Genomic DNA, 15,004 nt, shown 5'->3' with positions numbered 1-15,004 from the left:
TCTTTGAAAAGTAGAATAGATAAGCCTTACATGTTTTTGCCAGGATGTGTGAGAAGCTAATAAAGAAACATACTCTGATATTCAAAACTCCTCTCAAATTTTTGGTTTAAAATCAAATTTATGGCATGCTAGACAAGGTGACAGAAGAGTAACTGTTTATTACAATAAGTAGTTTACCATATGGCATGAGTTAGATCTCTATTATGATAACAATTGGAGATGTGCAGAAGATAGTGTTGTGTTTTTTAAGAGGCAAGAAAATGATCGCGTCTTCATGTTTCTCGCTGAGCTGAGTAAAGATCTTGATGAGGTAAGAGGTCGAGTTTTACGAAAATGCCATTGCCAACTCTTTGTGAAATTTTTGCAGAATTAAGAAGTGAGGGAGCATGACAAGAAATTATGATGGGTAAGACACCACGAAGCTCTAAATTTGAAGGCCAAGCTTTGGCTACTAGGAACTTCAACGAGGGAAAAAGGTCAGACAAAGTTCCTTGGTGTTATCACTGCAGGTGCAAATGTCATACATGTGAAACTTGTTGGAAGCTCAAAGGCAAGCCTCCTAATTGGAAGAAGAAATGTGGTCGTGCATTTCAGGCTAGTGATTCTGATCAAGGGCATCAATCCTCTTCGACTCAGCTTCCACTTACTATAGAACAACTAAAAAATTGTTCAAAATCCTCGAGTCTCCAACTTTTTCTTACTATATAACAACAAAAGGTAATTATGCATTTCTTAGTGTTAGTATCAGTCATACTTGAATAGTAGATCCAGGTGTCTCTGATCACATGACAGATGAATCCACGTTGTTCTGTTCATGTAGTCCATGTGCATGTAATCAAGAAATAAAAATCATAAATGACTTTTGTTCAACCATTGGAGGTAAATGGTTAGTTGTGTTGTCTCCAGTGTTAACTCTTAAAGATGTTTTTCATGTTCCAAACTTATCATGTAATATAATGTTCGTCACTAAATTAGCCTAAGATATAAATTGTCAAACTAATTTTTTTTGATCTCCCTGTGTCTTTCAGTATTTAAACTCGGGGAAGATGATTGGTAATGATAAGGAGAGTGGATAACGCTACTACTTTGACACGGGATCTGCATCACGACTACCTTTAAAAACAATAAGTTACTACTTTGAGTTTTTTTAAATAATAATGATGACAACGTTATGTTATGGCATTTACGATTAGGTCATTCTAGTTTTCATTACTTAAAACTCTTGTTTCCTAAGTTATTTCATAATAAGAATTTTTCTTTGTTTAAATGTGAAGCATGTGAGTTTGCAAAATATCATTGTTCCTAACTTCTAATACAACCTTATAAACCATTAAAATCTTTTTCTATTATTCACAATGATGTTTGGGGTCATAACTGTACAAGTACACTTTCTCTCTCTCCCTCTCTCTCTCTCTCTCACACACAGGGGACGACTCAAGTGAGAACACTTGGTTATTATGAGAAATGAGAACAATGAATCACAACCATTAAATTTTGATTTGTAGATTTTAATGAACTGGATTAGTTTCTCTTTCTATGATCCTTAATATTTATTTTAAATCAACATAGAAAGAGAAACCAATCCAGTTCATTAAAATCAACAAATCAAAATTTAATGGTTGTGATTCATTGTTCTCATTTCTCATAATAACCAAGTGTTCTCATTTCTCAAATGTTTGTCAGGTTGTAAAGGATTTTGTTACAATGGTGTAGACCCAATTTTAAACAAATATTCAAGTCTTTAGAAGTGATAATGTCAAGGGATATTTTAACATTATTTTGGGTGACTTTTTCCTTAAAAATGAGATTATACATGAGAGTTCATGTCCTTATACTCCTCAATAAAATGGAGTTGGCGAAAGAAAAATTAGACATTTAGTAGAGATTGCTAGAGCTTTACTTTTCTCAAGTAAAGTACTAAACTATTTGTGGGGTGAGGGGGCAAAGCTGTTTTAACAGCTGCATATTTAATTAACATAATTCCCTCCAATGTTCTCAATTTTTAAACTCCAATTAATACTTTCAAAGAATATTTTTCTAGTACTCATGTTTCAATTGATTTGACATTAAAAATATTTGGTTGCACATTCTTTGTTCATGAACATAAAAATATTGGAAAACTTGAACCACGTGATATAAAATGTGTTTTTGTTGGATACTCCCCAACCCATAAGGGATATAAGTGTTTTGATCCAAAAAATAAGAAAATATTTATCACTATGGATGTTACATTCTTTGAAAATAAACATTTTTTTATGACACTCGTCTTCAAGGGATAATATAAAGGAAAACTCGTTTCAAATCGAGGACATGGATTTTTTTAAATAATTTATCTTTTCCTGTACCATAAAGTTCTAAGACTAACACTTATGCACCAACATAAATTGGTCATGATTCTTCATTTGACCATACTCATGTTATTAGTAAGGAATTTGGTGAATTTGAGCGTACATCTTCTCATGTAGAAAAGAATGAGAATCTTGAAAACGATGATAATGATGATCTAATTTAAATTTCACAAAATAATGAGTCACTTAAAGAGAACAAATTTGAAGTATGAAACAAGACTTGGAAAAAGAAGTTTTATGTAAAAAAGCACCACAAAGAAAGGAATGAGTCAACATCTCAACTAGGGGTGGCAAAACGGGCCGCCCGCCCCGCCCGCCGCCCGCCCCGCTTTATGCCCGCCAAAAAACGAGCGGGGCGGGCATGCCCGCCAAGTAAAATGGGCATAAAAGTCATGCCCGCCCCGCCAAGATGGCGGGTTGGCGGGCGGCGGGCTTACCCGCCTATTTTTATTTATATTTTTTTAATAGATTAATAGGTTTTTTTTACCTTTTAATAAAAATTTTCACTTATTTTTTAAAACAATTTTTTATAAAAGCAACTTTTTAACTAATTTACTTAAAAAAATATTACATATATTTATAAATAAATGTATAAAATAAACCATTAAGAATTAAAATTACTAGAATTAACTAAAAAAAGAGTGAATTTTGGAGGAGAGGCGGGTTTTGGCGGGCGGCGGGCTTTGGCGGGGCGGGTATGGCGGGCGGCGGGTTTTTGCGGGGCGAGCTTTGGCGAGCGGCGGGCCTATAATCCAAACATCAACCCGCTATTTTTTGGCGGGTGGCGGGCCGGCCCCGCGGGCCACGGCCCGTTTTGCCACCCCTAATCTCAACACTGTTAAGAATTTGAACTAGGGAATGATCAACCTCTTAAGAAAAGGAAAGGTAAGTCAATCTCTATTTATGAGATTCGTATTTTGTATCCTGATATAGATGATCATGTTGCCATTAGAAGACCTGTTAGATCTTGCAGTAAACACCTTATGTCCAATTTTATATCATATTCAAATTTGTCTTCATCTTTGTCAGTCTTCACGTCAAAATTGTCTAGTGTAGAAATTCCTAAAAGTGTACATGTTGCTCTAGAAATTTCTCCGAGCATGCCCTCACTACCTAAACGTGTTATATACCTAAAAAGGTCTCTGAGTCTTAATGCCTTTGTAGGAGGGACACACACATCCGTACTTTTTGATTAGTACAAAATTATTGTATCATAAAGTGTCGACAATAACCTAAGTATATACACCTTATTACCAATAATTTTTACATATATTATCCTTCTTCAAGTACATATTTTCCATTTTTGCGATGATTGACTGAGTTTTGTTGCACAAGCACTAATCATATTTAAAAATTCAAGTGTGTGCACATTATTATGTCTATTAATATATGAATTTATTGAGTATGGAGTGTAAAAACTTAAATATGTTTTTAATTTATTGAAAATCAATGATAACATATTCATTAATGACATATTATTTTTTTCGAAATTAGTATAACATTTTTTTAAAAAAAATTGGGTCATTCATATTATCAAGAAAAAATGGATAAGAGTTATGAACAACATATAAAATTAAATTACATTAAATTTTCAAGTGTGGTATTATAAAAGTTTTAAAATAATTTAGTGATTTATATCTTAACTATTTATTAAATAATTTTGTATGTAATATAACAAATGCATAAAATCCATATGCGAAAAGGATCACATGGATACTATTATTTTATCGGAAAAAAATTAAATATTTTGTCTTATCATAAATTTATAATGGTGGATCCGTTTGGAAGATTTTGGAGAGAAAGGGAGGAAATATGTTAAGTTGAGTATGTTTGATTCAGTTTTTTATGAGGGAAGGGGGAGGAGATAAGAGGTAATCATATTTTCTACTAGAGTAGTTTTTCATTCCCCCTAAAGCGTATAAATTTCAAAGGGATGGGAGGGAGAAGTGCTATGATAAAATATATTTTTGTCATAGTGACAAAAATTACCCTCACCTTTTTATTAAAATCTTAAATTGTTCTTAATAAATATTATACATCAATTTTTGTCCCCTTATTAGAATTCCTTTTTTTTTTTTACAAACTCCATTATTTTTATTAATATACTGACTCAACTTTCTTTATTTTTTCATGTGGTTTATTTTGTTCATTTTCATTCATTATTTTGTTTTAAGAATTTAATTGTTTAATAAGTTGTTGTGTTGTATTACATATATATATATATATATATATATATATATATATATATATATAATCTATAATTTAATTTTATAAATATTTAATAATATTAGATGGATCATCAAGATACTAAAATGATTCATTTGATCATAGATCATATAATTATTGTAAAAAAGTTATCAATATTTTATTTACACTTTAATATATTTTAGATTATTTGAAATATTAAATATTTTGTGTTTGATTATCTATGTTGTTTAAGAATTGACAATTTTTTATGTGAATATCACTTTGGTTTTATTTTATTTAGAATGAGTGTTATAATATTTCAAGTGTTAAAAGGTAAATTAGTTTTAAAATCTCTCCCCTCCTCTTGTGAACAAAATAAAATTTTAATTAAAAATTCTCCTGTTTCGGTGTCAAATCAGCTGTGCAAAAAAGTTTCTCCAATTCATCTCAAACTTCAGTATGTTATTTATATCGATTACTAGGTTAAATATTTCTATTTGTTATATTTTTTAGACTTTCTTGTACCTCGTTTAAATTATCGTTTTCTCAATTTGATTAGTATCGGTGTTTTGTTCGTATCTTCCTCACAGTAACTCTGATTTGCACGAAACCAACGCCAAAACGATCGGAAGAACATAAGCAATATTTTTATCAAGTTTGAATTTTTTTGGGGGTAATTTTCTTTTATCTAATTTTGAAATTGGTATTTTTAGTGTATTTTAATATCGTTTTTTTAAATATTTATTCATAAATTATCGAAAACGAAACGATTAGAGGATGGGTAAAAATTATGCATATGGACGTGAATCAATATGTGGAAGCATGATAAAGACATAATCTTGCTCGGGTTGATCTTTAAATGCGGCTGGAAAGAAAAACGTCTAAGGTAAGAGCACTTCCCCATATTGATTATAATGAAACTAATAGTTAGGTATTATAGAATGGAATGATATAATGTATAATTGTTCTAAAGAGAAAAGGATAATTGAAATATAGTTATTCAGTAATTTAGAAATAGGAATACTAATTTTATATATTGTTCTTTTGAGTGTGCTGATGTGATGTGGATGAAGTATTGTGTTGTTTGTGGTTTGTTATTATTATGTGTGGGCGCGATGTGAATCCGATGAATCGTGCTGATTTGATTGTACATTATAAATGTATGTAAGTGTTTGCATATTGCTTGAGTTGTGTTTGCCTAAGTGGTAAGATTGATTATTAAGAAGTTGTGATTTTAGTCATGTGCATCATGATGTGTTGTTATTTGGACTGTATGATTGCCTAAGGCTATGTTTGGGAGTTTGGAGGGGAGGGGAGGGGAAGGCTTCCGAAATCGAATTTTTAAAATAATAAAGAAAAATATTTGATATTTTTTGAAAAAATGATTTTGTTTAGAATGATAAAAGACTCATTATCGTTACAAAAATTTTAATTTTCAAAATAGTATAACAACCTAAACGATATTTGCAAAATTTATGGAAACCCTCCAAAACCCTCCTTCAATACAATTTTTGAGTTCCCCCATTTTATGGGGTTTTTGGTGTTATGAATAAAATCAAATCATCCAAAACCCTCATACCCAAAATCTTTTTATTCTTTTCACTCAATTCTTCCTATTTTCTAAAGCCCTCACCTCCCTTCCCCTCCGAACTCCCAAACATAGCCTAAGTGGTCGGATTTGCATCATTATTTCATGACATATGCATTGTTTGCCTTAGTGACGGGTTGCCATTGTGGTGGACTACCTTAGTGGCGGATTGCCTTAGTGGTGAGTTATTTTCTTCATTGATATGGGATGAATTCTGTGTGGTGTCTTAGTAGCGGGCTGATTATATTTGGATCATATAATTCTAAGAGCATGCATATTCATACCTAAAGATAATCCTAAAATAATAAGTCTAGCAAATTTGATTTCTCTTAAGATATTATGTTTTGTATGATCTGTTTTATAATATCGTACTGTATGTTTTGTTTGATTTGATATGGGTGATGGAAGAATGACCCCTTACAACCAATATTTTAGGTACCAATAAACTTGAAGATATGAAGTGGATATGGTGAGATGTTTCATGTGATCACATGAAGAAAATTGGGTTTTTATCAAACTCATTTGTTTTATTTTAAATTACATATATTTCCAAACTTGTAATTATAATTTTATAATAGAAATAAATTGTAGCATATTTTAAAGTAAATATAGTTTTTTAACTAATGCCTTGGACTAAAATTTGGGGCGTTACACATTGCACTACATCATGATGAGTGGCGTTATCCAATTGCTTATAAACTTTCTTAATCTCTTTCATCTTCTTCTCATTTTCAGATTGTTGACCATCTAACTCTCTTCTTTTGCAAGATTTGTTTTTAGCCCCTGGTAAAGTTTTTTTTGTAAAATTTTCCTCGTAATATCCAGATTCCCTCACTATAGTCCCCCGTGCACACTATTTGACTTCAGATTCCATTTTGCTTGTGACATGGCAGTCTAGGTGGAATTTTTTATTTTTTAATTACTTGTAAAAATCCACGTGTATTATTTATTTGTATTTTTTAAATTATGTATTTTTTAATGTTTCGTTAATTCTTACTTTTATTATTTCGTTTAATAATAATTATTTTTTAATTATTAAATATTAAAATTTTAGAATTTGGGCCTAAACCCATGTTATTATACACGAGGCCCAATTAATACTGAATTAACACAATATGTGATACAATCATTTATAACCTCTTTCATTTTTTACTAAAATTTTGATGTGGGACTCTCAGAATACCCTCTTCCATACAATTACACCATTAATCATCCTGTTACTCTAAAACCAACACCTGCTAACAACTCAATCAGTATTCTAAAATTAGGACAATGATGAAAGAGTGAAAAAACCTTGTGGAGTTTTCTTGTTTCTGTTTAAAGTCTTGAAAAAAGACTTACACTGTCTCTTTACTGTCTAGGTCTCTTTACCCTTCCTTTTCCTCTTCATCTTACATCAAGACAAACCATAAAAGATTTCTACTACCAAAAGAATGGTCATTTGAAATTCAACAAAAGTAAACCGTATATGCTTCTAGTAATGATGACATGGATGCTTATCATTCTTCTAGTAATACTAAGGTTTTTTCACCATCTTAAATCACTTTATAATATTTACTAACTTTTAATTTGTGAGAAGATATTACATCAAGACAATGAAGATGTATGCACTTCAAGCAATGATAAGCTACGTGCGTGAAAGTACATCATAGTTAGAATGTAGTTTACAAAGATGTTAATTAGTTAAAATAGTAATTATGATCCAAGCTCTTAGTAAACTCAATGTTGATCAAGGGATTCCTCCTACTTCTAATCCTTGGGTAGCCAATTCAAGCTCTCAGCAAAATTATATAGCCATTAATATCACTATAATGTTTGGAACATTGTGGCTTATGATTCTTTGTGTAGGTTATTAACAACATTGTAGAATTAGCACTAGCACTGCTTTCTAAACATGGAACTTATTTGAGTAAGCCAGTTTCTCAAGAGATATTTATGGATGAATTTAAGAAACCTGTAACCTGTAATAGTTGCTCATAGTGAAAGCAAATTTTATGGAAGTGGTGTTAAGAGAGTATTATGAGTATTATCCAGCGCCCCTCCGTGTCGGTGTTGCTGATGCGTGAAATCAGTTTAATGTTGTTGTTGAATGTACGGTGATTTCAAGGTATGTGAAGCAGTAACACAATGATGGAAGTTTGGAAGGTTTGAAGTTAAGAGAGAGAATCGGTTTTAGAAGAGTTATGAACCTGGTGCATGCATGTGTTGTGAACAACATGTTTTGAGTCCCACATCGATTTCCACTGAATAAACATTAGTGTTTATAAAAGAAGTGATGCATTAGAATTTACGAATTGAAAATAAGTTTAGTAACTGGGCTGCTTGTCACATACGTTGGGCTATGGCCCAAATGTTACATTTTTAAAATTTAGAAATTAAAAAAACAATTCATTACTAATATTAATAAAAATTATTTAAAAAAACCTAAAAAACTATTAATAAAAAAAAGTTAAAAATCCATGTGGAACAAAATAATAAAGAAAGTTAAATTAAAAATTACACGTGGAACACAAAAATACCACGTGCACTGCCACCTGGGCAATTAGAGAGAATCTTTACTGCCACATTGCAGTTAGGGGTGTATTTGAGAGAATCTTGAAATTGTAAGGGGGCTTTTAAAAAAAAATCTTTTACAGGGGCTTAAAGCGAATATCGCTAATATTACAGGGGGGAGTTGTGTATTTAACCCTATTTCCAAACTTGTAATTATAATTTTATAATAGAAATAAATTGTAGCATATTTTAAAGTAAATATAGTTTTTTAACTAATGCCTTGGACTAAAATTCGGGGCGTTACACATTGCACTACATCATGATGAGTGGCGTTATCCAATTGCTTATAAACTTTCTTAATCTCTTTCATCTTCTTCTCATTTTCAGATTGTTGACCATCTAACTCTCTTCTTTTGCAAACTTCATAGATATGTCCAATAGTATTACACAATGTAAAAAAAATATGTATATTTTCATATTCAAGTTCAACAAAGAAAACTTAACATTGTCTTTCTACTAGTACCTTGTATCTTAACTCTATGGTTAGGTCCAAGTCCACCAAAACCCTCACAAAATGGCTAAAAGGTCTATTGAAACCATCTTTACTCATTGCAGAGTCAGTGCACATAGGGGTCCAAATGCTACATGCAATGACAAAAACTATTCTTAGTCTCCAATATTCTTGAGATAATTCATGTATTCTCACCCAAACATAAACATAGGTTTGCTTTAGTCGACGAGGGTTAAAATCTTTGCTCCATGGAAAAAGTTTCAGAAAGTCGGCATCAATATTCCAATAGTTTATAAATCCAACTCTTCTAACATCTTTAACTCCATATACCTAAAAACATAATATTCCAAAGAAATAATCAAAATTAATTTTTATGTTGAAAATAATAATTTTATTTTGGAAGAATTATCATAGAATATAATACGTAGAATGTAATACGCTTTAAAAAAAATGATTTTAAAATTATATAACATAAATCAATATCATAAAATCTCAAAATGTCCATTTATAGATGTATAAGAACTTCTAATTCTAATTTTGAATATTTTGCATTATTGTAAAATTCAAAATTGAAATTATTATTCCGGTTGACTATATATTGTTTCTTTTCTAGTCAACAATTTTTATTGAGAAATATTGTAAGGTCATTATTAATAGAAAAAGAAAACATCTAGAAAATGTAGTCTAAATAAATTCCATCAAGAAAAACCGAAGAAGCTATTGAATAATATTCCAATTCTAATAACTTAACGCCGAAGAAATACAAAAGCCCTTTTGTTTAGCACATAGTAAGAAAAGATATACGCGTTTTTCCTCTCGCTTTCTTAGCACAACCCTTCATTTTCCTCTCTACCCTAAATTTGCGCCTATTCCCACGACGTCGTTTTCCCATTCCTATAAAACCCAACCCAACCTCACCTTTTTCTTCATTCCCAAAATTTCCCCTGAAACCTAAACCAAATCTTCACCGATCAATTTTCCGATCATGGCTGCCGAAGCTCAATCCGAATCTCAACCTCAACAACAACTGGTAAGTCTCTCTCTTCTCTCTTCAATCATCGTCGATCGTCGTTTTATGATACAATCGTCGTTTTATGCATGTTAATTTAGGGTTCTAAGTTTTTTTTGTTCAATTTGATTTGATTTTAGGTTGAAGAGAACGTTAACAATAATCAAGATGTGCAACAACTGAAGTATCTTCAATTCGTGCAATTCGCAACAATCCACGCCTTGATGCGATGCGCGATCCTCTATTCCTACGCGAAAGAACGCTCCGGTCCACTCAAAACCGGCGTCGACACCGTCGAAGAAGCCGTCAAGACCGTCGTCGGTCCAGTCTACGACAAATTCCACCTAGTCCCCGTGGAGCTTCTCAAGTACGTCGATCGCAAGGTCGATGAATCCGTTTCTGAACTAGATCGTCATGTTCCTACAAACGTCAAGAAGGTTTCAACTCAAGCTAGATCTGTTGTGACCGAAGTCCGCCGCGCTGGAGTTGTTGAATCGGCGTCTGGATTGGCGAAAACTGTTTACTCTAAGTATGAGCCAAAGGCGGAAGAGTGCGCTGTCTCGGCGTGGAGGAGGTTGAATCAGCTTCCGCTTTTTCCTCAGGTGGCGAATGCGGTGTTGCCGAAAGCGGCTTATTGTAGTGAGAAGTATAATGAGGCTGTGGTTTTGGGTGCGGAGAAAGGTTATAGAGTTTCTGCTTATCTTCCGTTGGTTCCTACTGAGAAGATTGCTAAGGTGTTTGCTTGAAGGATGGTTTCGTTTGCGTTAGATTGTTGGATTGTGTAATTTGTATGTTTGGTTTTATTTTAACTTTCTAGTTATTAGAAAGAAAACTTGTTTTCAGTTTCTGGTGTGGATATGGGAATCATGATCTATAAAAATTTACATTTAAAAATCTTATTGCTTTGGTTTTTTATTACTATCAAAGTCTATGATACCGAAATGATGTTTTGTTTAATGTGAGGAAAATTGAAGATTCCTTATGGAGTATACTGATATTTGAACCGCCCCCCAAAACAAATAGAAAGTTTTAATTGATTGGCTTCGGGGACACTCATGATTAATCTCACCGTTCACTAGTGGGGTCTCCTACCCCGCTAGCAGGCCTCCCATATAAAGGCAAAGCAGAACTTTGTATGGACTAACCTAATAGGATTCTGAATGGACTGACCTAGTAGAATGGCTCTATATGGATAGTTTGATGGCCATTGTGTTTCGGAATTTGTATTCCTTTCAAAACTTGTAGTATATGATATTTAAGTTGCAAAAAAACATAAATAAATAGAGGAAATAGTATAAGGTGTTCCAAATCTTGTGTTTAAATTATACGTTTACAATATGAATCCGAATCAAGAAGACCTATAATTCCATGCAATGCATTAGCATAGTTGATCTACATACTCAAAAGCTCAAATCACTACTATACATGAAGATTCAGTCTCACAAGAATATGGCTAAGATGTGTAACCCACCCTAATGCGCACAATGCTCTGTAACCTAAACCTGTGAAGATTTGTTTGTAGATTGAGTATGGGATATGATTTTATATAATCTAAGAATTATATAAACTATCACAACTTCAAGAGAAACTATCACAACTTGTGCTTGTCCAATACCTAATTCTTCTCTGCACAAATACTCCCTATTCTCTAGGTCAGCTTAGGTCGGGAGCAGTAGTGCTGGGAGCTGCTATAGGTGTTGGCTACAATGACGCTGTGATGCTGACGAGTGAGTCGCCCCTGTGGAAGCAATGGGGCTCGACCCCTTTCTCTGCCTTTTCCTTGCTTCTTTTTTAACTTTGATTTTCTATTCTTGGGATATGTTTTCGCTTTAGTTTTTTGGGTTTGTAAGATTTGCTGCAGATTGCAGTACTATTAACAAATATGGGTTTCACAATGAGAGAAGTTGCAGTACTGAACTTGGGTTTGGTTGAGAAATGAGTTATCAGGTGTAGAAGGTGCACCTAATATCATGGAAAACCATAAATCTGAGGACTAAAATTAGCCATGCACCATGCGAGACATGAACGAGTCTTGAACACTAGAAACTGCCCAAGAATATCAAGTGAAAGTATGTTTACAAATTTCCAGCCTTCCTCATGTTGATAATTTCTCTAGTCTTTTTGGTTTCCTTAATGTTATCTTTTTTCATGCGGTCCAAGACCCCATCCACTTCTTTATCAGCTCGTACATAAGCCTTCATCAGGGCATGATACAAGTGTGTATTCTTTTGGACATTTTGCAATAAGCTCACCAAAGCTTCTGCATCTTCAACACAAGCATTATCACCAATCCAACTATATAGATCCGCAATCACCCTAGGGTTAGGCTTCCATTTCTTATTATCCAAATACAAAGAGATTGCAATTTTCAAGCACCCAAATGCTTTCTCCATCTCACCCTTATGCAAGTATCGACTTGCGACTAGAGTCCAAGAGTTTGGGTTAGTGGCCTTTCCCTTGTCATGTAAACCTTCAAGTATGGCTTCTGCTCTCTCAGGAAAATCTTTTTCAGAGTACCCGACGATTACTACATTAGGAACTCCCAAATCATAACAGTTACCAGAGGATTCCCATTCCTTGAGTATCTTCTCAGCTTCATCAAACTCCTCGAGCTTTACCAGAGATTCTAACATGGTTATAAAATCCCTGTTTATACACCTCTTGCAAGCATTTTTCTCCATCTCCCATAACCTTAAAACCTCATTCTTTTTACCTAGACGAGCATAAAGAGAGATAAGATGGTTGTAACCCTCTCCATCTTTATCCTCTAACCTCGCCTCACATTTCCTTAACGCATCAATCGCCTCACCTGAAAGGTCAGCTTTTATATAGAAATTCGCCACAACAGAATACGTGTTCCAATCCATCACAATGTGCACTTGATTCTCCATCTCTTTCAATATCATCTTCATCCCCTCAATATCAGACCTCACCCCATAAGAATTTATACAAATCCTATAACTAAAATTATCTGGTAAAACACGATTTTCCTTCATCTCAGACAGCACACCAGCAATATTCTCATGCTGTCCGATATTCGTGTATAAACACATAATATTATTGTATGTTAAAGACGACGTAGCGAACCCCAACTCCTTCATTTTCTTCAAATGAGATAGAGACTTATCGACGTCGCGCTGACGTACATAGCAATTCAAAAGAGCACCATATGTCTTCTCATTCCTGTCTTGTTCCTTCAAGCTATTAAAATATGTTTCAGCACAAACAAACCCATGAACCTTCCCAATAAGATCCAAATGCACAGCATGTTCAACTGGGGAAAATATGCACACACCATTCTTATTCATCCACTCAGATACCTGCATACCCATTAAGCAAACATAGTTAAGAATGAGAATCAAAACCATAAAAAAAAGCATTTTTAGGGTTTCATTATTTAGAAGGGGGAATTTGAAAACCTGGAGAGCTTGAGTGAACCTGCTGCGTTTGCGGAGGTCACGAACGATGCGCTGAAGCTCGCCGACAGTGATTTTCTTTCCATTGAAGACCCAATCGTCGAGCTGAGGGATGACGCTTGTGGTTGGGTTTCCGAGTGGGCTGATTTTGGAGTAGAGGCTTGGTTTCTTGCTCCTGCTGGTGTAGTATGATCTGTTTCTGGTTCTGATGTTCATTGCAATGGTGCGAAGGAGCTTCCAGTTCATGGTTATGGTTACGGTTGGTAGGGTTTATGTTTCTGTTGGGTGGTAAGAAGTTGCAGAAATGGTGGAAGATGGGGATGAAATTGAATCTCGGTGATGCCTCAGTCTCGGGCCGAAATTTTTTTTGGGGAGAATTTCTTAATACACCCGTGTGGGGTGAACTACACTTCCGAAAACCTTAAACTGAACCACAATGAATTTTAGAAAAATTGATTCGGATATTTATCTTCAAAAATATTAAGATGTTTTTGTTATGCATATTCAAAAATATTGCTGAATAGAATGGTTGAATGGTTGGCAGAAACATAATTATTTTTGAATTTTTTTATGAAAAGAATCAATGTAGGTTTGATCCATAATGTAGTTAAATCATTAATAAACACCTAAATGGAAAACAATAAAACAAATAATATTTAGGTAGATAATATTATTTTGATATAGCAAAAAATAATACAAATGTTGTTTAGAAAATACGTAATGTAAAATTAATACATCGACAAAAAAATGGCATAACGTATTGCATTGCATATGCCTTATCATAACCCCCTGACCCCCTCCTCTGCCTCCTGTATCTCACAGCACTCGATGCCTCCTTAATCATCCTTTCTACGATGGTCGTCGCTTCAGGACCGCCTCTTTCAATCACGCCTAAGTCCAAAGCTTCTTGCCCAAGAAATTGTACATGCTGACAAAACGGCAAGACATCAGTGGCATGGTCATCTTGGGCCTGCTTGTTCTCCAAGATCTTCTCATGAGCTGATCAAGGTGGACGACCAGGAGCATTCGGTGTTATGATAGGGTGTGCACTCTATAGAACCATGTCACGTTTCCCTCCACATAAAGGCCAACTGCTCGATGTTGACATCATCCGATACTCCTCTGGCACCATATGATGCTGCCAATCTTGAAAGATGCCATCGAGATTCCATAGGACAATGGTGTCAGGAGCATCTTGAGAGGGAGATCTGGGAATGGTCTGCATATAGTTAAACCTATCGCATGCATCGCTCAGGAAGATGCATGATCATCATGTTACTCTCACATGCCAACCACCCTAAGTATAATCAGATGGGGTCAAAAGGGACCATCTCCCTGTGATCCTTGTAAGACATCTAGTTGATGTCATCGTGAACGGTCCGATCAAGATACACCCAGAACAGAGGCATAACATTTTTCCATATTTGTAAGAGGTACATGGAAGCCTGTGGT

At 34.0% G+C, this 15,004-nt stretch overlaps 2 protein-coding genes across 2 annotated transcripts; one reads left to right on the top strand and one right to left on the bottom strand.

Annotated features, from left to right (window-relative positions):
- Nucleotides 1-9,909: 9,909 nt before the first annotated feature.
- On the top strand, nt 9,910-11,035 carry LOC131644968 (stress-related protein-like). The gene is made up of 2 exons (XM_058915603.1): nt 9,910-10,157; nt 10,277-11,035. The coding sequence occupies exons 1-2, from the start codon at nt 10,113-10,115 to the stop codon at nt 10,880-10,882; spliced, it is 651 nt and encodes a 216-aa protein (XP_058771586.1). The 5' UTR covers nt 9,910-10,112; the 3' UTR covers nt 10,883-11,035.
- Nucleotides 11,036-11,133: 98 nt separating this feature from the next.
- On the bottom strand, nt 11,134-13,982 carry LOC131644967 (pentatricopeptide repeat-containing protein At4g21705, mitochondrial-like). Its single transcript, XM_058915602.1, has 2 exons — nt 13,556-13,982; nt 11,134-13,456 (listed from the first exon to the last, which is right to left on the bottom strand). Exons 1-2 carry the CDS (start codon nt 13,796-13,798, stop codon nt 12,212-12,214), a joined length of 1,488 nt encoding a protein of 495 aa, XP_058771585.1. The 5' UTR covers nt 13,799-13,982; the 3' UTR covers nt 11,134-12,211.
- Nucleotides 13,983-15,004: the final 1,022 nt, after the last annotated feature.

Source organism: Vicia villosa, linkage group LG1 (assembly GCF_029867415.1).
Source record: "Vicia villosa cultivar HV-30 ecotype Madison, WI linkage group LG1, Vvil1.0, whole genome shotgun sequence".
Classification (NCBI taxonomy): Eukaryota; Viridiplantae; Streptophyta; class Magnoliopsida; order Fabales; family Fabaceae; genus Vicia; species Vicia villosa.
Note: the sequence above shows the minus strand (reverse complement) of the source record. Positions and strands in the feature narration are given on the sequence as shown.